Source organism: Geotrypetes seraphini, chromosome 2 (genome assembly GCF_902459505.1).
Source record: "Geotrypetes seraphini chromosome 2, aGeoSer1.1, whole genome shotgun sequence".
In the NCBI taxonomy this organism is placed as follows: domain Eukaryota; kingdom Metazoa; phylum Chordata; class Amphibia; order Gymnophiona; family Dermophiidae; genus Geotrypetes; species Geotrypetes seraphini.
Genome location: NC_047085.1, coordinates 67,737,928 through 67,761,701, shown reverse-complemented (window position 1 = coordinate 67,761,701; position 23,774 = coordinate 67,737,928). Strand labels below are relative to the sequence as shown.

At 43.5% G+C, this 23,774-nt stretch overlaps 1 protein-coding gene across 3 annotated transcripts in view; it reads right to left on the bottom strand.

The window, feature by feature from the left end:
* Positions 1–23,774, bottom strand: part of RGS22 (regulator of G protein signaling 22) — a 475,118-nt gene that overhangs the window by 336,915 nt on the left and 114,429 nt on the right. For all 3 annotated transcript variants that reach the window (XM_033934655.1, XM_033934656.1, XM_033934657.1), the window contains exon 7: positions 17,359–17,494. In XM_033934655.1, the coding sequence (XP_033790546.1) occupies positions 17,359–17,494 (136 nt within the window). The remainder of the gene's footprint in view (positions 1–17,358; positions 17,495–23,774) is intronic.

Sequence of the window (23,774 nt, the reverse complement as noted above, 5' to 3'; positions counted from 1 at the left end):
CCGCTAGGGATACAGGACCCAACACGGTCCACGTTTCGACAAAAAGTCTTCTTCAGGGGTCCCTGGGGGTCCTATAAAGGTGAGTATGTGGGAAACAATTGTGTGGTGAACCGGAAGTGAGACACTGCTAGCATTTGCAATGGAGAAGACTTTTTGTCGAAACGCTGGACCATGTTGGGTCCTGTATCCCTAGCGGACTAGGTCCTTTAAGGCTCTTATGTGGATGATTTACTTTTATGTGGATGGAATTATTTTATGTGGATGATTTTAGTGTACCTTTGGAACTTTGATACTTTCAAATAAAGTCCATTTGGGAACATCGTCACTCCACAGAGTTTTTTTGGTTTTCTCTGGATTTTCTTCTTTGTGGATATTTTGGGGTCAATTCCTTTTGTTTTTTGCTTATAGAAAAGGTACAACATAAAAGGAAAGTACGATAGGCTGGGGTGAAAGATTAACAATTTACTTTATATTTTAAGTTTTTGAAATTTCAAAATTTTAAAGTATTAAAATATCATAGTATTATAATATTAAAACTTTGAAAAGATAGAATATTAAAATATTAAAATATGCCCTTAAAAGGACAGTAGTTATCCAAAGGCGTCTTGGAACAAGAATGTTTTCAGTTTTTCTTTAAATTGTTTTAAGTCTGGTTCGCAAATAGTTAGGCATCGAATTCCAAAGAGTAGGGGCTGTGACAGCAAAGTTGTTGGAGCGCAATGTATTAATCAATTTTAGAGAAGGTATAACAAGGAGATTCTGAAACGACGAACGTAGAGATTTTGATGTATTGTGAGGAATTAAAAGTCTGCTAATGAAATCAGGTTGATTATTTGTTTTTGTTGTGAATGTTAAAAGTAGAATTTTATAACTGATTCTGTGTTCAACTGGTAACCAATGTGCGTTGAACAGAAGAGGTGAGACGTGATCATATTTCTTTGCGCCACAAATAATCTTAACAGCTGTGTTTTGCACAATCTGGAGCCGTCTGATTTCCTTTTATGTGATGCCCTTATATAGGGCACTGCAGTAGTCTATACAGGAGATTACTAAAGAGTGGATCAGTGTGTTTAGAGAGGCCGGTTCAAGCAACTTAGCAAGAGAACATATCATTCTAAGTCGGTAAAAGCATTTCTGAACAACTGTGCTAATATGAGAATGATAGGAAAATTTACTATCGAAGGTAACTCCTAATAATTTTAAAGTTGGGATAATTTTGATAGGGAGTAAATCAAACTTCAGGGGAGCCTGGAGTGATGTTCCTCACTCGAGGAACGCAGAGAGAGGAGTGACATGATCGAGACATTCAAGTATCTCACGGGCCGCATCGAGGTGGAAGAAGATATCTTCTTTTTCAAGCGTCCCGCAGCAACAAGGAGGCATCCGTGGAAAATCAGGGGCGAGAACTGCACGGGGACACCAGAAAATTCTTTTTCACTGAAAGGGTGGTTGATCGCTGGAATAGTCTTCCACTTCAGGTTATTGAGGCCAGCAGCGTGCTTGATTTTAAGACCAAATGGGATAGACACGTGGGATCTATTCACAGAGAAAGGTAGGGGAGGGTCATTGGGGTGGGCAGACTAGATGGGCCGTGGCCCTTATCTGCCATCTATTTCTATGTTTCTATGTTTCCTTCTTTAAATGGAAAAATCATGAGTTTTGATTTGTTTATATTAAGTGACAGTTTATTCGAATCTAACCAAGTTTTGATTTTTCCTAATTTATGGTTGATGGAGGCTACTTCTTCTATATTATTGAGATCGATGGGATGAACTAATTGCACGTCGTCCACATAAGCAAACGTGGTGAAGCCGATGGATTGGCCAACCGTCAGAAGTGGCGATAAGAAAATGTTAAAAAGCAATGGTGATAGAATGGATCTCTGTGGTATTCCGTGTTTAGAGGAAAAAGATTCAGAAGATGTACCATTAATGATGACTTTTGAAGATCTGTCTGTAAAGTAAGAGACAAACCAGTCCATGACCTGGTCAGATATGCCAATTTCTTGGAGTCGCGTTAGTAGTAAACTATGATCTATGGTATCAAAAGCAGAGGAAAGATCTAAGGAAATGAGCAGCACAGATTGATGATGATCGAGGTGGTATAGTATTTTAGTGGTAAGACCTAACAGGGAAAGTTCTGTAGAATGACACTGATGGAAACCTGTTTGATTGGGATGAAGTACGTTAGTTTTTTCGACGAAATCAGAAATTTGTTGGAAAACTATTTTTTCAGTGAGTTTTGCCACAAATGGTATGTTTGCTATGGGACGATAGTTGGACAGAACCTGGGTGCTAATGCTTGATGATTGATGATTGGATAGATAATTGATTGTTTCCAAGTCTTAGGTAGGGATCCGACAGATAAACTTGAAGTGATCAGATCTTTAATGTAGGGACCGAAGATGGAAAAAAATTGTTTTAAAAGGAAGGGGGGAATAACCTCTGTGCTAGTCCCTTTTAGATTAAGTGAATTGATACATCTTTGCATTTCATCCAAACTAAGGAGGGTGAAATGAGAGCATTTTGAATAGGACAGATTATTTGAGGTATGGGAACGTACATAATCCACAGTGGGACAGTAGCATTAGGTGGAAAAGTGTCTCTGATTTTCTGAACTTTATCAATGAAGAAAGTGATGAGGGCTTGTGCTGAGGATGTAAGATTGGAATTGTTCATTTCTGTTTTCTTTGTTGTTAAGAATTTGACAATTGCATATAAAGTGGAGGAATTTTTTGCCTTCTTGATTTGTTTGGTATAATAATCTTTTTTTGTTCTATTGATTTTGGATCTGTAATACGCGGCGTGTTCCTTGAATTTATTGAAATTGGGTAGGGTTTTATTGTGCTTCTATTTTCTTTCGAGAGAACATAATTGTTTTTTTAGTAGATTTAAGTTTGGAGAGTACCATGGATTTTTTTGGTTTCTGGGAGAGATCGTGAAAGTGACTAATGGTGCGATAGAATCTAATATAATAAAGCCCTAAGAGCGCATGCGCACTCCCACCTGCGTGCTCCCGTTTTCCGTGAACTGTAGGGACCCGCAGGTAGGAGTGCACATGCGTGCGGCGGCGCGGAGCCTGTCGGATGCAGCAGCTCTTGCAGTCTGAAGGCTGTGAACTGGCCAGGCAACGTCAGCGGGGGCCGGAACGGACTTTAATTGCTGTCTCCCAGGCTTCTCCTCCTGCTCCGGCTGGGCCCACGTAAAAAAACAAAACAAAACCCCAGAGCTTGCTTCAGGTCCGGCAAGGGCTGCGGGTCCTGAAACTTTCCAATTCAAGCAGGGTCTGCAGCACTCTACACACGCCGCTTCGGGGCCTTCTACTGAAAGCCCCGAAGCAGCAGTGTGTAGAGTGCTGCAGACGCTGCTGGAATCGGAAGGTTAGTCGGGACCACGGGAAGGGAAGGAGGGGCGGTAAAGGACTAAGGGAGCCGGCCAGACCGCGGGAAGGGAAAGGGGGGTAGGGGAAACGCTGCTGCTGCACAGGGAAGTGGTGTGGGGGAAGGGAAATGGAGGGGGAGGGAATCCTGCTGTGGCTGCTGCACAGGGAAGTGGTGGGAGAGAAATGGTGCTGCATAGGAGGCAGGGAGAGAGACAGATAGATAGAAAGAAAAGAAGAAAGACATAGGGGCAAGAAGAGACACAGAAAGACAGACAGACAAAGGGGGCCAGGGAGAGAGACAGACAGCGGGAGGGAGAGAGAGACAGAAATAAAGACACAGACATATATTCTAGCACCCGTTAATGTAACGGGCTAAAATACTAGTTTAACAGATTACTAATGGATTGATTCCATGCGGACATTTTTTCTTCTATGGTAAACCTGGATAGTTGTTCAAGAGAAAGGCAGAGGTTAGATGAAATATCTGCAGCTTCCAGCTTACTGTAGTTCCTGGTGGTGATTATTTTAGATTTTAAGTTGCTTTGATAATTAAAGTTTAATAGTTGAAAGGAAACTAGAAAATGGTCTGTCCATGGAACATGTGTAATAACTAAAGTTTGAAAGTTATTCCTTAGAGGTATTGATGTTAGTACCATATCTAAGATGTGGCCAGCAATGTGAATAGGACTAGTTATTAGTGGAAACAGATCCAAGTCTTTTAAGAAGGTAAGGACTTCTGATGTAGAAGCATTGCTGGGATCATCAAAGTGAATATTGAAGTCACAAGGATGACAGGGTTGACTGAAGTAACACAGAAGTCCAAAATAACAGATTGAAGGTGAGTCAGAACCGAGACGTTGATAGGTGGAGGGACGTATATTAATAAAAATTTTGATGGAGGGGAGGTTTTACATCTGACCTCCAGATATTCTAGGGGACTACTGTTATTGGAAGAAAGTTCAAAATTAGCCGAGATGTTAGAGCGATAAATTACGGCTAAACCACCTCCTTTTTTTAGAGGTCGGTGATTATACTGATATGTGTAGCCCGGGGGACAAGAAAAGGACAAGTAACTTTCCTCGCCCTTTCTTAACCAGGTTTCAGTAATGAATAGAAAATCGAAGTTATTTTTTAGGATAATATCGAAAATAAGATGGTGTTTAGATTTCAGAGACCTGGAGTTAATAAGTCCGATTCTCGTAAGGTTTGTGCATGATGAATTAGGTGTATCGACTGACTGTATTGAAATGAGATTGGCATATGGTGGGGCCGAATTGAGTGTGTTTTTAAGAGTTGTCCCAGGACGATGGCCCCAGCAGACAGGAATTTGAAATGGGGGGGGACATGTTGGCGAATAACTTGGTTGACAGGAAAAGTAGAAATATTAAGTGGTTGAAATTATAAAAGGACGGAGAGGTGACGCACTTAGGAGGCGCACGAAGGAGCGCACCTAAGGAGCAGGACCGCCGAAGGCATGCGCCTTTGCGACGTGCGCCACAAGGAGAAGCACTAAATAGAGCATGTACCGGTAAGCTAATGGAGTGGGCGGGGTCAGCAGCACCGCCACTTTACGGTGGCAGAAGAGAAACTTGGTAACAGCCTGAAAATACAAAAAACAATTAAACATCACAAACTTGGTAGAGCAGACAACATAAATTGGTTAAGCAGCACAAACCAGACTTACAATTGAGCAGGTAACTAACTTAGACAGCAAACGGCTAATAGACAGCAGGTAGCGTTGTGAATGGAATGTGCAGACTAAAAACAAAACACTGGCACCGCAAGGAGAAGCACTAAATAGAGCATGTACCGGTAAGCTAATGGAGTGGGTGGGGTCAGCAGCAGAAGAGAAACTTGGTAACAGCCTTAAATGTAGCAGAAGTAGTCTCACTGCAGCATGTAATGGCGGATTCTGACGCGTTTCGCCAGTGGTTTCTTCAGAGAACCCACTCTCACTGGCTGTTAAACAGTATAAAACTGCTCCCCCCAATTGAGCCTGCAACCTCTTCCTTGGGGAGAGACCGCTAAACAAATCTATGTTTCTGACGTCTTGGCTGCCACACAACTAAAGGCTGAGCACTGCACTGTGTGTGGACAAACTATCCAACAGGCAATGTATATGTACATATGTTGCATTTTGCTAGCTCTGTTCCAGTTGTCACGTAATTTAACAATTGTCTTTACTTTTTAATTTGCCCTCATATAAGCATGTACATAGTGAAAAGAAATGGCACATTTTAATGTGCGCAAGCATTCTAGGGGTATTATTTGAACAGAGCAGGACCAGAGTCAAATATTAGTGCATATTGGGTCAGACTAATGGCCCATCCAGCCCAATATCCTGTTCCAATAGTTACCAATCTAGGTCACAAGTACCTGGGAGAAACCCAAATAGTAGCAACATTCCATGCAACCAATCCAAGGCAAGCAGTGGCTTCTACCATGTCTGTCTCAAAAGCAGACTATGGACTTTTTCTCCAGAAACTTGTCTAAACCCAGTAATGCCAACTAGAGAATGACATGGTGACAAAATTCATCACCGTTCCCGTCCCCGCGGATAACCGCAGGAAACCATCTTCATGTCATTCTTTAAGGAGAGAGGGAAGAATCAGAGTATAATTGGGCACAATCACTGACCCGCAAGCTTTGCTTTGAAGAATGCTGGTGTAGAAGGACTGAGGTTGAAATAGACACTAGAAAAGGATTATTTCCCGCGGTTATCCGCGGGGACGGGAACGGTGATGAATTTTGTCACCGTGTCATTCTCTAATGCCAACCACTTTTACCACATCCTCTGGCAATGAGATCCAGGGCTTAATTATTCTTTCAGTGAAAAAAATATTTCATCCCATTGTTTTAAAAGTATTTCCGTGTAATTTCATTGAATGTTCCCTAGTCTTTGTACTTTTTGAAAGAGTGAAACATTGATTCACTTTGACCCATTCTACACCACACAGGATTGTGTGGGCTGTCTCTTTTCCATGCTATAGAGCCTAACCTCTTTCGCCTTTCCTCATACAAGAGGAGTCTATCCCCTTTACAATTTTGGTGCTCTTCTTTGAACCTTTTCTAATTCCGCTATATCTTTATAAAGATACTAGGTTTTTAGCCCGTTACATTAACGGATGCTAGAATAGATGTGTTGACTTAGGCATTTCTTTCTCTCTTTCTGTATGTGTATCTTTCTTTCTTTCTCCCTGCCCCCTTTCTTTCTGTCTTTTCTTTCTGTCTCTCCCCCCTGTCTGTAATTTCCTGGATTAGATACTACAGACGATTTTAGCAAGAGCAATTTAATGTTTGATGTTTAATGTTTTATATCACTACTAGTCTTATAGCCCGTTACATTAACGGGTGCTAGAATATATGTGTGTGTGTCTGTCTTTATTTCTTTCTCTCTCTCCTTAGCCGCTTTCTGTATTTCTGTCTTTCTTTCTTTTTCCTCGGCTGTCCACCACCACCCCTTGCCTGCTCCCCCTGTCCATTCTCCCTTACTTTTACCTCCCCTGTGTCCACCACCACCCCTTCACTTCTCCCCTTATCCAGCAGCAGCCCTTCTCCCTTTGTTTTACCTCCCCCCTGTCTAGCAGCACCTCTTTCCTGCTCCCCCTGTCCAGCAGTAGGCCTCCCTTCCTTTTTCTTCCCCCCTGTCCATCAGCACCTCTTCCCCTGTCCAGTAGCACCCCTTACCTCCGTTTGCATCTGCCCTCCACCACAGCCGCCGCAGCTTGCAGGCGCCGACAGCCGCCGCGGCCTGCAGGTACTGACAGTTGCCGCAGCCTGCAGGTGCCAACAGCCGCCGCGTATGCCTGAAGCCGACAGCCGCCTTGGTAACGTTTCCGCCATCCCTGCCACCGCCGCTGCTTGTGAGGCCCGCAGGACCGAAGGCGGTCAGCATGTCTGGGGCTCGGGAGGAGGAGTCCTGGTGTCGCGCATGTGCACTCCTGCTGACCACGGACCTACAGATCAGGGATCAGGGAACATGCGGTAAGAGTGCACATGTGCTCTTAGCATTTTATTATTATAGATTCACTGTCTTAGACACTGATATCCTCATATTCTTCTTTTACCTTGTCTGATTACACATATCACGGATATATCACTCTTGCACCATAATATAGTAACATAGTAAATGAAGGCAGATAAAAACATGAATGGTCCATCCAGTCTACCCAACCATGCATGCTCCATAAATTAATCAGTTTATTTAAATGGTCCTTTTTCTTAGATATTTCTGGGTAAGAAACCCAGAGCCCTGCCCGGTAGTGTGCTTAGGTTCTATCTACTGGAGTCTCCATCAAAGCTCACTCCAGCCCATCTTAACCATCCTATCCATCGAAGCCCTCCCCAGCCCGTTCTCAACTGAAAGTCCATATATGGGACACAGACCATGCATGCCTGCCCACCCAGTACTGGCCTTAGTTCCTTCAATGTATACCCATGTTCTGATTAGAGATCCTCTATGTTCATCCCACACTTGTTTGAACCCTGTCACCGTTTTCTTCTCCACCACCTCTCTCGGGAGCGCATTCCACGCATCAACCACTCTCTCCTTAAAGAAGAACTTCCTAACATTACTCTTGAGTCTACCACCCTTCAACCTCAAATTATGCCCTCTGGTTTTACCATTTCCTTTCTCTGGAATAGGTTTTGTTCTACGTTAATACCTTTCAAGTATTTGAACATATGAATTATATCTCCCCTGTCCCTCCTTTCCTCTAGGGCAGTGTTTCTCAACTCGGGCCTGGAGTACCCATTTGCCAGTCAGGTTTTCAGGATATCCACATTGAATATTGTGGCCGGTCTAGGCTCTCAGCTAGAGAAAGACCTGGCTCGGACCACAGGCAAGATTTCAGCACCTTTGGTTGGGTGGTGGAAAAAAAAAAAACATGGAACCTTGGATTCAGTTTCATGGTTTATTGTCTCACCCTTCCAACCACATACTAAATAAAAAAAGAATATCAGACTTAATCTCAGTAATGATTTTTGCACAGTTCAGTTCTCACTTCCACATGGGTTAAGCAATTTTAGTCATGCTGCATTCCCTCTCAAAGTTCATTTTTAACAGTACGTTGCAAGTAGAAAGCCAACGCACGCTTACAGTCCAAAGTGTGAAGCGCCACTTCTCCAGGGTGAGAATGAGGCTTAGGAAAAAAACACTGGAAGAACAATGGATTGGTTGAGATGGAAATCCAAAACCACCTTGGGCAAGAATTTAGGATGAGTACAGAGGACCACCTTATCATGATGAAAACAGTGAAAGGTTGATCCGCAACCAAAGCTTGCAGCTCGCTGACCCTGCGAGCAGACATGAGAGCAATAAGAAACACTACCTTCCAAGTGAGATACTTCAAATAAGCCCGGGAGGTTTCATCAACTGAGTAAGGACAACATTACATTACCTTATATTACATTAGAGATTTCTATTCCGCCATTACCTTGCGGTTCAAGGCAGATTACAAAAGAGTTAAAAAGGGTGTTTTACAAAAATATTTCTGGTCCTTTTTGGGGAAAAAAAAAGTAGATCAGGTTAATTTGGGGGTTCGGGGGGTTAGAGGGATGAAAGAAGGAAGCTTGAGAGGTTAGGACTTTTTCAGGGATTTTTTTGAAAAGTGTAGTTTTTATTTCTTTTCTGAAAGTTTTGTAATCTGGGGTCATTATCAGAAGGTTGGCGATTTGGTTGTCTATTTTTGCTGCTTGAGTGGCTAGGAGGCCATCATATAGTTTTTCCCGTTTAACTTCTTTGATTGGCGGGTGTGTGAATGGGGTGTGAGTTTTCCTATGTCTGGTTGAGGTGGTTTGGATGAGGCAGTTGTTCAGGTAGGTTGGGCTATCTCCGTTTAAAGTTTTAAATAGTAGACAGTATAATTTTAATAGTATTCCTGCTGGAATTGGAAGCCAGTGAGAGTTGAGGTATGTCTCTGTGATGTGGTCGTAGAGCTGTGTTTTGAATTGTTTGTAGTTGTTTTGTTATTATAGCAGGGCACGGGAGATAGAGGATGTTGCAATAGTCTAGTAGTCCTAGTATTAGTGATTGTACCAAGAGCTGAAATTGTGTTTTCTTGAACAATTTTCTGACTTGTCTTAAGTTTCTCATAACTGTGAATGATTTCTGTATTGTTTTATTGATTTGCGTTTGCATGGTGCAGCATCTGACTATTGTTATTCCTAGTAGTTTTAGGTTAGGTTGTATGGGGTAGTTAATTGCGTTGATTTCTATGTTGGTTATGGTTGGGGTTTTGTTATTTTCGAGGAGGATGAATTTTGTTTTGTCTGGGTTTAGTTTCAGTTTGTGATCTTTCATCCAAGTCGCTACTGTTTCAAGTGTTTGGTGTTTGGTGTAGTGCGTCTGTCATGGAGGGCTTTGGTTGATCAAAAGGTATGAGACTGGTGATGTCATTTGCATAACTGTAGGAAGATAGGCCTAGATTGTCCAGGTGGGCACCGAGGGAGGCAATGTAGAGGTTGAAAAGAGTAGGGGATAGTGGCAATCCTTGGGGTACGCCGCAGGGGTTTGACCAAGTTTCTGATTTTTCTTTATCTGATTTTACTCTGTAGGTTCTGGATTTTAGGAATCCTTCGAACCATGAGTATACTTTATCTGTGATACCTATTGGATCCAAAATTTGTAGTAGGATGTTATGGCCCACCAGGTTGAATGCAGCGGTCAGGTCCAGTTGTACGAGCATCATTTTTTTCCCTGTACTGAGGTGTTGTCTAGCAGTGTCCATGAGGGATCCTAGTAGCGTCTCTGTGCTGAAGTTGGTTCTGAAACCGGATTACGTGGGGTGGAGTATGTTGTGGTCTTCTAGATAATTGGAGAGGAGTTTGGCTACTAGCCCTTCTATTATTTTGACATATAGTGGTATGGAGGCAATGGGTATGTAGTCGGATGGTTGGTCTGTTGGTCCTTTAGGGTCTTTTAGGATCGGGGTGATGATGATTTCACTGAGTTCAGTTGGGAAGATGCCGTTTGTGAGCGTGGTTTGTATCCAAGAGCTCGGTATTTAGTGCTGGAGGATTTTAAGAGATATGGAGGACAGTGATTGAGATCACATGAAGCATGGCTGTACTTTTTGTGGAGTTTGTTGAATTCGGGCCATTGTATGTTGGGGAATTGGGACCATGTTCTGTCTGCTGCAGTTGAGTCTTTATCTGTAGGATGTATTGTGAATTCCATAATGTAGGTTGGGGTGTCATTGAGGGTATCTCCCAAACCACCGGAGGAGATTTGAGTGGAGGATGAACATTGAAAAGACCCTTCATAAATCAGGAAACCACCGGATGCACAGAGAGCGGTTTCCCCTTAAGCAGCAGATGAAAAGCAGCAATGGCACTAAGGTGGACTCGAACAGAAGTAGATTTGAGACCAGACCGGGATAAGTGCAGCAGATAGTCCAGGATGGACGACAAGAAGGCAGACTGTCGCTCCAAGTGGAACATAGCACACCAAGAGGAAAACCTGGTCCACTTCTGAGAATAACACTGGCGAGTGGACCGCTTCCTAGAAGCCTCGAGAACATCCCGAACTGACTGAGAGAAATGAAACGAGGCACTCAGGTGACGAGGAACCAAGCTGTCAAGTGTAGAGACTGCAGATTGGGATGAAGAAGAGAGCCTTGATTCTGAGAGAGAAAAGAAGGAAAAACTGGAAGAAGTAGAGGCTCCCTGACACTGAGTCAAAGCAGCAGGGAGAATCAGGGTTATCTGGGCCACTGAGGGGCTATCAGAATCATGGTGGCATGGACAGACTTGAGCATGACGAGAGTCTTCAAAATGAGAGGGAATGGAGGGAAAGCGTAGAGAAACAGGCACATCCAGTCCAGAAAGAAAGCATTCGCCTCGAGCCTGTGAGAAGAATAGATCCTGGAGCAAAACCGAGGCAACTTGTGGTTGAGGGGTTCGCAAACAGATCCACTTGTGGAGTCTCTCACTGAGCAAAGACCTGACGCTGAGTCGATGAATGGAGGGACTATTTGTGAGGTTGTAAAAGGCGACTCAGCTTGTCGGCCAAGCAGTTTTGCTGGCCTTGAATGTAGACCGCTCTGAGAAAGATGTGACATCGCCCAGATGAAAAGCCTCAGAGCTTCTTAGCAAAGAGACAGGGAACCCATACCCCCCTGCTTGTTGACATAATACATGGCCACTTGGTTGTCCGTCCAGACAAGAACCACGTGGTCGCGAAGTAGATGAAGAAAAGCCTTGAGAGCATTGAAAATGGCTCGAAGCTCCAACAGATTGATGTGACAGCACCTCTCCTCACTGGACCATGGCCCTCGAGTTCGGAAGCCGTCCAGGTGAGCCCCCCCAAGCATAGGCGGACGAGTCCTTCGTCAGGACCTTCTGCAGAGGGGGAGCGTGAAACAGAAAACCTCTGGAAAGATTGGAAGAGAGCATCCACCAGTGGAGAGATCGTTTCAATAAAGGAGTTATCACAATCTGGTGAGAGACCGGATTGCGATCCTGACGCCACTGCGAGACCAGGGTCCACTGAGGAACGCGAAGGTGAAGTCTGGCAAAAGGCATCACATGAGCGGTGGAAGCCATGTGCCCAAGCAGAATCATCATGCTTCTTCCCGAGATGGTCGGTCGAAGAGACACCTTTTGGCAAAGGCAGATGAGAGCCTCCTTCCGAGGACGAGGTAGAAACGAGCGGAGGCAAAGCGTATCCAACATCGCTCCGATGAACTGGAGAGATTGGGATGGACACAACTGTGACTTGGGGAAGTTGATCTCGAAACCCAGTCGTTGAAGGAACAGAATAGTCTGTCGGGTTGCTAAAATAACCTCCGGTCGCGACAGTGCCTTTATGAGCCAGTCGTCGAGGTAAGGGAACACCTGAAAGCCCTGCGTCCGCAGGGCTGCGGCAACCACTACCAGACACTTCGTGAACACTCTTGGTGAAGAGGCGAGTCCAAAGGGGAGAACACAATACTGCAGATGGAGATTCCCCACCCGAAATCTCAAGAACTGGCGAGAGGTCAGATGAATTGGGATGTATGTGTAGGCCTCTTTAAGATCCAGTGAGCATAACCAGTCCCCTGCGTCCATCAGGGGGTACAACGTTGGCAGAGAGAGCATGCAAAACTTTTCTTTTACCAGACATTTGTTGAGAGTCCTCAGGTCCAGGATGGGATGCAAGTCCCCGGTCTTCTTGGGAACCAGAAAAAAACGGGAATAAAACCCCAAGTTGTGCTGGCACACAGGGACTTCCTCAATAGCCCAGAGATGGAGGAGAGCCTGAGCCTCCTGAAGCAGAAGGGGAAGTTGCGACCTGTCGGAAGGAAACTCTCTTAGGGGCTGATCTGGAGGCACCTGTCGGAAGTGAAGAGAGTACCCCTCCCAAATAATGGTGAGAACCCAGGAATCGGTTGTTATCAATTCCCACTGATGATAAAAATGGCGGAGCCGACCCCCCGATGGGCGGAGGGGAAGGCTGATGGACTAAGGGCACAGGCATGCTCCGACTGGAATTGTCAAAAAGACGGCGCCGGCTTTGCCGCCGCAGGCACCTGAGGTGCAGGCAAACTGGGAAGATCCCTCCTCTCCAAAATCACGGGCCTTTGGAACGATCTCACTATCCCGCTGCGAAACCTGGGCTCCCTCCAGCTGTTCCGGAAACAACTGAAAACCTGGCTTTTCTCTAATATATAACATCTCCTTCCTATTTCCCCCTTTTCATATGCCCTTGTAAACTCTCTCTCCCCTCTTCTTGTATTTTTAAGCTTTGTAAACCGTGTCGAGCTCCGCTTCCGTGGAGATGATGCGGTATATAAACTTAAGGCTTAGTTTAGTTTAGTTTAGTTTAGGTTTAGAGGGACGCTGCTGCTGCTGAGGCCACTGAGGAGGCGGGCGGAAGAGAGCCAGGGTGGACTTCTACAGGTAGTGAGTCCCTCAGTCACTTCGAGGGTGGGAGCCTCGAGGACAAAGCAGACTTCGTCGGGTGTTTCAAACAAAGCCCACGGGTCAGAGACCCAAGCCTCGAAGCAGGAGGGGAAGAATCACTAGAAGACAGCCATCGAGAACGATGAGACCAATCCCGAGGGACCGTGAGTGGACGCTCAAGCTGGCCTGCCGAGAGCAGGGTCGAGGCATGGGCAAGCTAGCTCAAGGCGGAGGAAAGCTGAGTCTTCAGGATGGCCTTCAGCATGTCCTCAAACATCGGCACCAAGACCATGGGAGCAGGTCGTACGGGTGCAGCAGTGCGCTCCATCGAGGGCAACCTTGAACTAAGAAGAGTATTCCCATTGTGTGGAGCACGCTTGGAGGGAGACCTCGATGGGGCATGGGGCACCGCACCCCTTTGAGACCCCGAGGAAGGCTTCTTCGCTAGGGAATCTGAGGATGGAAGAGGAGACTTACCCGAAGCCACAGGTCTTGACGGGGCATCCCCTGAAGTCCTTCGATGAGGCCTTCAAGGCCAAAGCCCGTCGGGGCCGGGGCCTTCGAAGCCAAAGTCGAGGCTGGAGCCGAGGCTGAGGTTGCACTGTCCAAGGGATCCATGGCCCCAAAAAGTGCGAGGATCTTCGTCTGCCTTCTATGAAGTGCTCGCAGTTGAATGGTAGCACAACGCGGGCAGGACTCAACCCAATGATCAGCCCTGAGGCACTCAATGCACCAAAGATGGGGGTCAGTGATAGAAATAACCCGACCGCACTGAGTGCACTTTTTAAATCCAGTAACAGGCCGGGACATAAGTCCAACCCACCACTGGAGTCGTGAGAGGTTAGTCTGCCTAACTGGACCCGGGGCCCTGGGTCAACGACAAAGGAAATGAAAAATATAAGTTTAGAATGTTTTTTTTTTTTTTTTTTAGGAAACGCGCCACACAGCGACTCACTCATTCAAAACAAAAAAGCAAGCCGCGGTGCAAGAGGCACTCCGATCACGCATAGCAAAGGAACAGGGCTTCTGGCTCCGCGGAAAATGAAGAACTGAGGCCACGCTGAGGAGACGCACACCCTGACTCGGGCGAGAAGGCACACGCGCATGCGCAGTACACTCGCAAGCTTGAAGATCTTCAAGCAAGTTTGCTTGCGAGACTGTCCGCTGGGGGTTCCGTTGATAACGTCACCCCCACATGTAGAGAATATGCTGCCGGCTTGTCCTGGGATAATCTCAGTAACAACTATAGAAAAATAGACAAATATAGTGCAAAATATAGACAGCAGATATAAATTCTCAAAACTGACACATTATGATCACTAAATTGAAAATAAAATCATTTTCCTACCTTTGTTGGCTGGTGATTTCATGAGTCTCTGGTTGCATTTCCTTCTAACTGTGCATCAAAAATTTTTTTCTTTCTTATCCAACATTTCTTTCACAACCAAGCCCCATCCCCTTTGGGTCTAGGTCTCTCTCTCTTTTCCCTCTGCTTACCTTCCCCAGATCCAGTGTCAGTTCTCCTTTGTACCTACCATCACCTTTGTTACAGGGCTCCTTCTCTCTCTCCTCTGTTATGATCTTCCATCTCTCTGTTCTTCCTCAGGATCTCTCCCCCTCTGTCTGCAGCTCCCATAGTCCAGCATCTGCCTCCTGTCTTTCCCCTTTAACCCAGGCTTTTCTCTTTCTCTTTCTTTCTTTTGTTTACACCCCCATCTTTGACAGCTGTCAATCATTTTGACATGAGGTGTACCCATTATACTTCTACCACCCTCTCTCTCTCTCCTTCCTTCCTCCCTCCTACCTTTGTCCCCCTCACTGCCTTCCAGTCTTTGTCCCACCCCCTCCCCCGAAGCCAGCTTCCCTGCCTCCTTCCCTGCCGCGCCAAAGCTAGCCTTCATGCCTCCCTCCCGCGCCGAAGCCCGGCCTACCTGCCGCCGATTCTTCCTCCCCCCCCCGGTCAAAACCAGTCTGCCTCCCTCCCTCCCTGCCACACCAAAGCCTGGCCTACCTGCTGCCAATTCTTCCTCCCCCCCGGTCAAAGCCAGTCTGCCTCCCTCCCTCCCTGCCAAACCAAAGCCTGGCCTACCTGCCACCAATTCTTCCTCCCCCCATGCTCCGCTGCCGCTCAACACCCGCTGCTGCAGCAAATCCAAGAATGGAAGAGCCAGACACGTGAAGTGGCGCTGGCTAACAAGCCTTTTCCTGATGTAAATTCTGATGTTGGCGAGAAGTTCCTGGCCAGCCATTGGCTGGTCCAGACCTTCTCTCTGATGTCAGAATTGATGTCGGGGAGGCTTGTGGGCCAGCAGCATGCATTCGCTACACATGCCTGGCCCTTCCCTTCCCTTCCTACAGTTACGGTGGCAAGCAGCGGCGGGGGGTGGCAGTTAGCCCGCATACCCCCTGACCTACAGGAAGGGCAATTTTGGGGGAGGCCATGGCTCCTGTGGTCCTCCCCCATTCCGATGCCTATGTTTGTACAGTTCTCTTTTATCTTATACACCACTTAGAACTGTAGGGTTTTGCGGAATATCAATAAATTTTATGTTATATTATTTATTATGTCTAGAAATCTAGGAATTTTACTGCCTTAGCACTCCCTGATGTAACATTTATCCAGTCAATACTGGGGTAATTGGGCAACAGTAAATAACGGGTGATCTCAGTTTGCAAGTTTTCCTAATCTCTGTAAACATGTCTCCATCTGTCTATTTGTTCTGTCTCAGAGGGCAGTAGTACAGCACTGTCAGTATACTCCTTCACTTCACACATAGAATTTCTATCCATAAAGATTCCATTCTGCTATCTGGTGTCATACAGAATGTTTACTTTGTTCAACTCAATTCTCTCTTTAATGTATAGTGCAACACCCCCTCTCCCCCCTCCCACACACACACAATTTGATCCACTCTATCTTTGCAAAGAGTCCATAGCTCTCAGAGAATGGGTCTGTTCTCTTGAGACTAGAGTAACAGACCTAAAGGAGTTGAGGGAGAAAGAGAGGAACATAGAGGAGACCTACAGGGACTCTGTAGAGAAGTCTCTATTCTAATTAATTAATTTTTTTTACAGAAAGTTTGAACTCTGCCTTGCCACGATCTTTTTAATGTTCTAGGCCAGTGGTTCTTAAACCTGTCCTGTCGGGATTTCAAGATATCCCTAATCAGTGGCATAGCGAGGGTAGAAAGTGCCTGAAGTGGTGGCACCCCCTGCCCTCTTCTCTACCCCACCCCCACTCCTTCTCCCGTACCTCTTTAACTTGCCTGCCACAAGCAGAATCTTCAACTTGCCCATGATGGCCTCGGTTCTCCCTCCGACATCACTTCTGGGTCCCGTGACCAGGAAGTAATGTCAGAGGGAAAGCAGAGGCCAGCGCGAGCAGCAGGTTGGAGCTGCTGCTCGTGCCAGCAAAGAACTAGAGGTAGGGGAAGACGTGCTGTGGGGGAGGGGTGGGAAGGAACAGGGAGAGGGCAAAGAGGAGGCGGAATCCCCACCAAGATGACAACTGAGGCAGTCTGCCTCCCCGTCCCCTCCATACTATGCCACTGTCCCTAATGAATATGCATGAGGCAGATTTGTATGCCTGTCATCTCTATTATAAGCATATTCATTAGGGATAACTTGAAAACTCAACTGGCTGTGGCTCCCTCAGGACAGGTTTAAGAACCACTGCTCTAGGCTGTTACAGTTAAGCTTGTACCTCTGTAAAAAAAAAAATCACATTTAAATCTATGGAAAAAGATTGTAGACTATGGAAACTAGTTAATAAATAAAGTTTGCCTTTATACACTACTTTGGGCTCAGGTACGAGCCTAATTTATAAAAGCATATATGCAACTATGTTACCTTTATATAATAATGACTTCTTAGACTTTTTACACAGGTATCCAGTTATATCTATAGCCCCAAAATATATATATGATCACTCCCTATATGTTGAGATACCAGCTGGACTTTACATTCCCAGAAATATCAAAGAAGAGAGAAGTTAATTTAATCATGTATTTTTAATGGATATAACTAATCGACAGACTGGATGGACCGCTCAGGTCTTTATCTGCTGTCATTTACTATATTACTATCACTGCTTACCTTGACTACGGCTGCCCATCAGATCTTGGGATTGAACAGGACCCCAAGCCAAAGGTCGCTGGATTGAAGGTGTGAAAGTAGTCAACAGACTTTGTTTTGCCAGTGTAAACCAATCCTTAGTTTGAGTAAATGTAGCCTAGAAAGAAAGATATAGAGGTACATTTTAGATACAATGTCCAAATTGGACCTATTGGTATTTCAGAAGACATAAGACATGTATGTCAGACATTTTAGTAACATAAGCATCTGTGCTTTTTAAAGCTGTCAAAGTATCCAATATTTTATTTTTTCAGTATTTCTTTCATGGTGAGGAGAGGGGGGCAAAAATACTAGGGGATTAAGGGGGAAATCTCCCATAATCCTTCCAGTGCAGCGCTATACAAAATGAGCAACTCTTTCAAATCCAGTTGTCCCCAGAAAAGGTGTAAATCTCAACATTCATGTTGGCAACCATAAACAGGCATTCTTCTTCTGAACTAGGGAATAAACATGTATCTTTATGCCCTTTCCTGGTCCCACCTAAAACATATCCAGAACAAGCCACCTTGCCATATATGCATGTAATATGTTTGCTGTTTGGATGTCTATACCGTGGCTTTCTAAAATCAGAATTTAGGTACATATTCAATATACAAATCTAAATGGCAGTTTTTCCATTACCAAAATGAGAATAGGGCTCTAAAATGCTGCCGCAGTTACAGGATATTATATAACACTTTAGATATACCGTAAAACTTTGGTTTGCGAGCATAATTCATTCCATAAGCATGATTGTAATCCAAAGCACTCGTATATCAAAGCAAATTTCCCCATAGGAAATAATGGAAACTCAGACGATTCATTCCACAACCCAAAAACTTTAATACAAAATACTATACATACTTGAAACTTGAAGACCTCGCTCATTTAGAACAGTCACTACACTTCTGCAGCATCAGAGAGAAGAACCATAGGCTCAGTTGTGATGTGTGTATACTGTATGTACTTGTATTGCAAGACATTGCTTGTATATCAAGTTAAAATTTAATAAAATGTTTTGCTTGTCTTGCAAAACACTTGCAAACCAAGTTACTTGCAATGCAAGGTTTTACTGTACTAACTTCTGAACTAAAGACGGTTTTGGAACTTTCAGTTATACTGAACTGACATTCTGCTGACAGTACAGATGATGACTCTCAAATGATAGTGATAGGAACATAAGAATTACCACACTGGGACAGACCAAGGGTCCATCAAGCCCAGTATCATGTTTCTAACAGAAACCCAACCCAGTTCCCAAGTATCTAGCTAAATCCCAAGTAGTAAAACAGATTTTATGCTACTTATCCTAGGAATAAGCAGTGGATTTCCCCAAGCCATCTCAATAATGACTTATGGACTTTTATTTTATGAAATTATCCAAACTTTTTAAAACCCCGTTAAACTAACTGATTTTACCACATTCTCCAGCAATGAATTCCAAAGTTTAATCGCACGTTGTGTGAAGAAATATTTTCTCTAGGTTGTTTAAAATCTACTACTTAGAAAAATAAAATCACCAGACAACAAAGGTAGGAGAAATTATTTTATTTTCAATTTAGTGATTGAAATACCATATTTTTCGCTCCACAAGACGCACTTTTTTTCCACCCAAAATTGGGTGGAAATCTCGGTGCATCTTATGGAGCGAAGGTACAATTTTTTTAACTCCCCCCCCGTGCCATTTAAAAAATCCCCCCGCCACACACTCCTTTTTAAAACATCCCTCTACATGCCTGCCGCCACACCTTTTAAAAACATCCTCCCTGCAAACACCCGCCGCTGCACCTTTTTAAAACATCTCCCCCTCCCCGCAAACACCCGCCGCCATCGTACCTTGTTAAAAACATCCTGGTGGTTTAGTGTGATTCCTCCCTTGCTAGCCGTCTCTTATTTCCTGGACAGGAGCAGTGGAGGTCAGGTGCAAGCTTTCTGAGCACCTGCCTGGCCTTGCGCTGCTTTCTGATTGGTTGCCGTCAGTTCTCACAGGGGGGATGTTTTAAAAAGGGGCGTGTGGCGAGGGGAATTTTTTAAATGGTAGGGGGGGTTAAAAAATTGTACCTGCAGGGGGAGGGGGTGTTTTAGAAAGGTACTGGGGGATGATAAAAATACTGAGACAGCCATCTAGGGAGGGAGAGAGAGATTTAAAAAGGTACCGGGGGTTTCCAGCTGGCTGGCTGCCATTAGACATCCTACCATTAGACGTGCCCACCACTAGATGTGCCCTGTACCCTATCCCGACCTACCACTAGACCACCAGAGGGGGACAGGGCACACCATTTGGTTCAGAATTTTTTGGGGGGGGTTTCTTCCTCTACAGGTGGGTGCATCTTATGGTCAGGTGAGTCTTATGGAGCGAAAAATACAGTATATCAGTTTTGAGAATTTACATCTGCTGTCTATATTTTTCACTTTTCAGGAAGAAATGCATTTATTTCTATTTCTCTGGGGTTGTACTGCATGCAGAGTTTTGCATCTTAGGGTTTCATTTGCATATATTAATACTTTTAGTTTGTGGTCCTGTATTTACATAGGGGTTATCTGTGTTCTGTATGTGTGACCAAGGCCAGGTGTTCTGGTAGGAATGAATGTTAAGAAGGATACAGTGTGCTTTGTGTAGTTTACATAGTAAACATAGTTTTATATATACCCATTAAAAATACATGATTAAATTAATGCCCCTCAATATCCGTTGCTCTTTTCCTGACTTCTTTGCCGCCGCACAGTGGCGGCGCGTTCCTGGCTCCACCCCTCAATATCTGGTACATGTCACTTAAAGATTGGCACTTTGCGGCGCCTTAATGCGCTCCTTTGTGCGATCCTGCAGTGCGTTCCAAACATTTTTTAACTAAGTAAGTACAAAATTTCAATGCCTTATTTAAACAGAACCATTATTTTTTATTCATTACTTTTCCTGTTCACTGAAATTTCATTTAAATTTGATATACTCACATCTTAAACTCCTATTCATCATCCTACTACTATGGATAAACAAGCTTTACCTATTCCAGTTATCTGGGGACATAGACCACTTAAATCCGGATCTTGCCAAATCTTACCGCGCTTCCCGGAACGTTTAAATATTAAACTTCCCCATAACCACTCAGATCCTTCTTCACAGTTCCCACTATCTTTTGAACACACAGTCAGCCATTTTAATATAGGTTTAATTAACATTCGTTCCATTAAAACTAAATACCATTTAATTAGAGATGAAATTATTCAACGATCTCTTGACATTTTATGTCTCACAGAAACATGGCTTTCCGAAGGAGAAGAGGCTTATCTCTCCTATGCCTGTCCCCAGGGATTCTCATTCCTTTATCGTCACCTTAGTAATAAAAAAGGAGGGGGACTGGTAGTAATCTTTCGAGAGCATTTACTATCAACTACTGATTATTCCTCAAATAACTCCGCTATTGAGTCCTTACAATTTTCTCTGCTAACTAAACCAAAAACTGACTTACTTTTAATTTATTTGCCACCACCAATATCATCTGACAATATCACACAACTTCAATCTTTACTCTTTGATTTTGGTAGTTCTACCTTAAATCCTCTAATTCTGGGAGACTTCAACATCCACTTTGATGATCTCAATAATAACCATACAAAAACTATTCTTTCATATATAAAACAATTAGACTTAAACCCAGTAATAACCTCTCCAACACATCAGGCAGGCCATACAATCGATATGGCTCTAATTTCAACAGCTGCAAGAAAAGATTTATCATTAAATGACTGCATACCTGTTCCTTGGTCTGACCATTTTTTAATATCATTAACATATACTACTTCTTATAACTTGAATCAAAAAAAGCAACAAACAATTAACTTTAGAAATTACAACAATCTCTCTTCAGACTTAATTCGTTCTTCATTTAATTTAGATTTCTCCAAATCTAATTCTTCTAACACCTTGGATGACTTAACAAACCTTTGGAGCATAGCCATAAAATCGCTTTTGGATAAATTTGCACCCTTACAAGTTAAGGTAATTCCCACTCGAAAAATTCATAATCCATGGTTTACAGCTGAACTTTCCCTCATCAAAAAACAAGTAAGATCTTTAGAACGTAAATGGAGGAAAGATAAAACTCAATTTAATCTACAAAGATACAACGAACAATCAAAACTATATAAAATAAAGATAAACCATGCAAAAAAGAAATTCTATTCAGATAAAATATTCAAAGCTAAAAATCTGTCGGCACTTTATACAATACTAAACGCACTAACAATTCCAAATTACAAACAACAACCTGAAGCAGTAGTTTCTGTTCCCACCGCCCAAGAATTAGCGGACCATTTTATTGAAAAAATTAATAAAATCAGTAAAACTTTTACAATAAACCAAGACTTAACAGATAACTTTGAACAAATTGCTGCAGATTCATTAATTGCTAGATGCTCAAGATTCAAATTACCTAGTTTAAAAGAAATAGAATCCATCTTTAAATCTATTAATATCAAAAGATCTAAAGCTGATTTAATTCCACCATCCATTCTAAAACATTATTTTGATATTTCCGGACCCTCCATTCATACTTTAGTTACTGAAAGCCTGAGTCAAAACACGGTACCATTAACGTGGAAAAAATCCATTATTCGTCCTATAATAAAAGATAAAAATGCTAGTTTTGAAGACTTATCCAATTACAGACCAATAGCTAATATTCCTTTTCTGGCAAAACTGACAGAAAAAATAGTCTTTAATCAAATTTCAGATTTTGTAGAAAAAACCAATGTGCTGCATCCTAACCAGACGGGCTTTAGACATCACCATAGTACAGAACTCTCATTGATTGGTATGACCACCTCCATTCAATACTTTCTAGATCATCACCAATCAACTCTGTTAATTTCTATTGATCTCTCTGCAGCTTTCGATACGATCGATCATCAGCTTCTCCTTGGCAGACTTCAATCCATTGGCATTGCAGACCAAGTTCTTTCCTGGTTTACATCCTATTTAACAGATCGCACTTCTGCTGTTTTCTTTAAAGACTCAATTTCAAACTCTTCTTTAACTACTCATGGTGTTCCTCAAGGATCTATCCTTTCTCCTTTATTATTCAATATTTTCCTTGCTCCGTTAATTACTTTATGTCAATCCGTGGGTTTTCAAGTTTATGCATATGCAGACGATATCCAGCTTCTGCACTCAATTGATACCAATAAAATGTCTGATATTTAAGAGATCAGTGAAAAACTTGACCTAGTTTATCACTGGCTAAATACGAACAAATTGGCACTCAATATTAAAAAATCTAATGTTATGTTATTCCCATGGAAAGAAAGTTCCACTCTCATTGCTCCTATTACTATAAAAAATATCCCAATGCAATTAGTAAACAGTATAAAAATCTTAGGGGTGACTTTTGACACCAAACTTAATTTTCATGATCACATCAGTACTATTGTTAAAACCACTTTTTTTTTTTTCCATAATATATTTTATTAAATTTTCAAATAAGGGAAAACTTCCCAATATGCAGGATGTACAACACAATAAAGCAGGTACCAATACACTTCCCAACTTCACCCCACCTCAGGTCTACCCCTCCCTCCCCCCCATCCCTTCCCACTCCCCATCCCCTAGCTATACCAGAATAACACAAATTCCAATCCAGTGCTATCACTTCAAAGACACTCAAACATTCAATAAATGGCTACGTGCTCTTGGCGTTAAAGTGTCCCAAAAAGGTGTCCAGCGCAGACTAAATAACCGTCCCTGTGCAGAATCCAAAGAAGGAAAACAGAGCCTCTCCATGGATGCTTGGTGAATCATCAAAGTTCTCCAACAGGAAAGTGTCGGGGCATCCGTGGAAATCCAGCACAACAAAATTGCTTTCTTCCCCAGTAACACCGCTCGTGACAGAAAGCTGCGAAATCCCTTTGGAGCAGACAAGGGAACGTGATCCAATGCAAACAGCATCACCGGATCCAGGATAAAGTTGTAATTCCACATTGTTTGAATATGTACATTAAGCTGATGCCAAAATGCAGTAATCCGAGTGCAGGTCCAGAACTGATGCCCCAAGGTAGATGGCGAATAAGAACATTTGAGACATTGGTCAGTCGCACACATTTTAGCTCGAAACTGATACGCATTTGATCTGTAGAGCCTGTGTAAAAATTTATAATTAAGTTCAAACAATATAACATTATGAGTCACACGGGCTGTCCGAAAAGTCCCCCTGCGAATCATAAGTGCAGTCACCGCACAAGGGAGATCCTGAGACCATCGTAAAGCAATTGATTCATAGTCAGGTTCCCCCAGTTGTTCCTGAAGGTGGCGATGATGAAATCTCAAGGGGATGTGTGCCTGAGCCGATAAGCTCAACGCTTCGGAGAGGGACTCCATGCAGCGATCAGTGAGGGATACTTTCGGC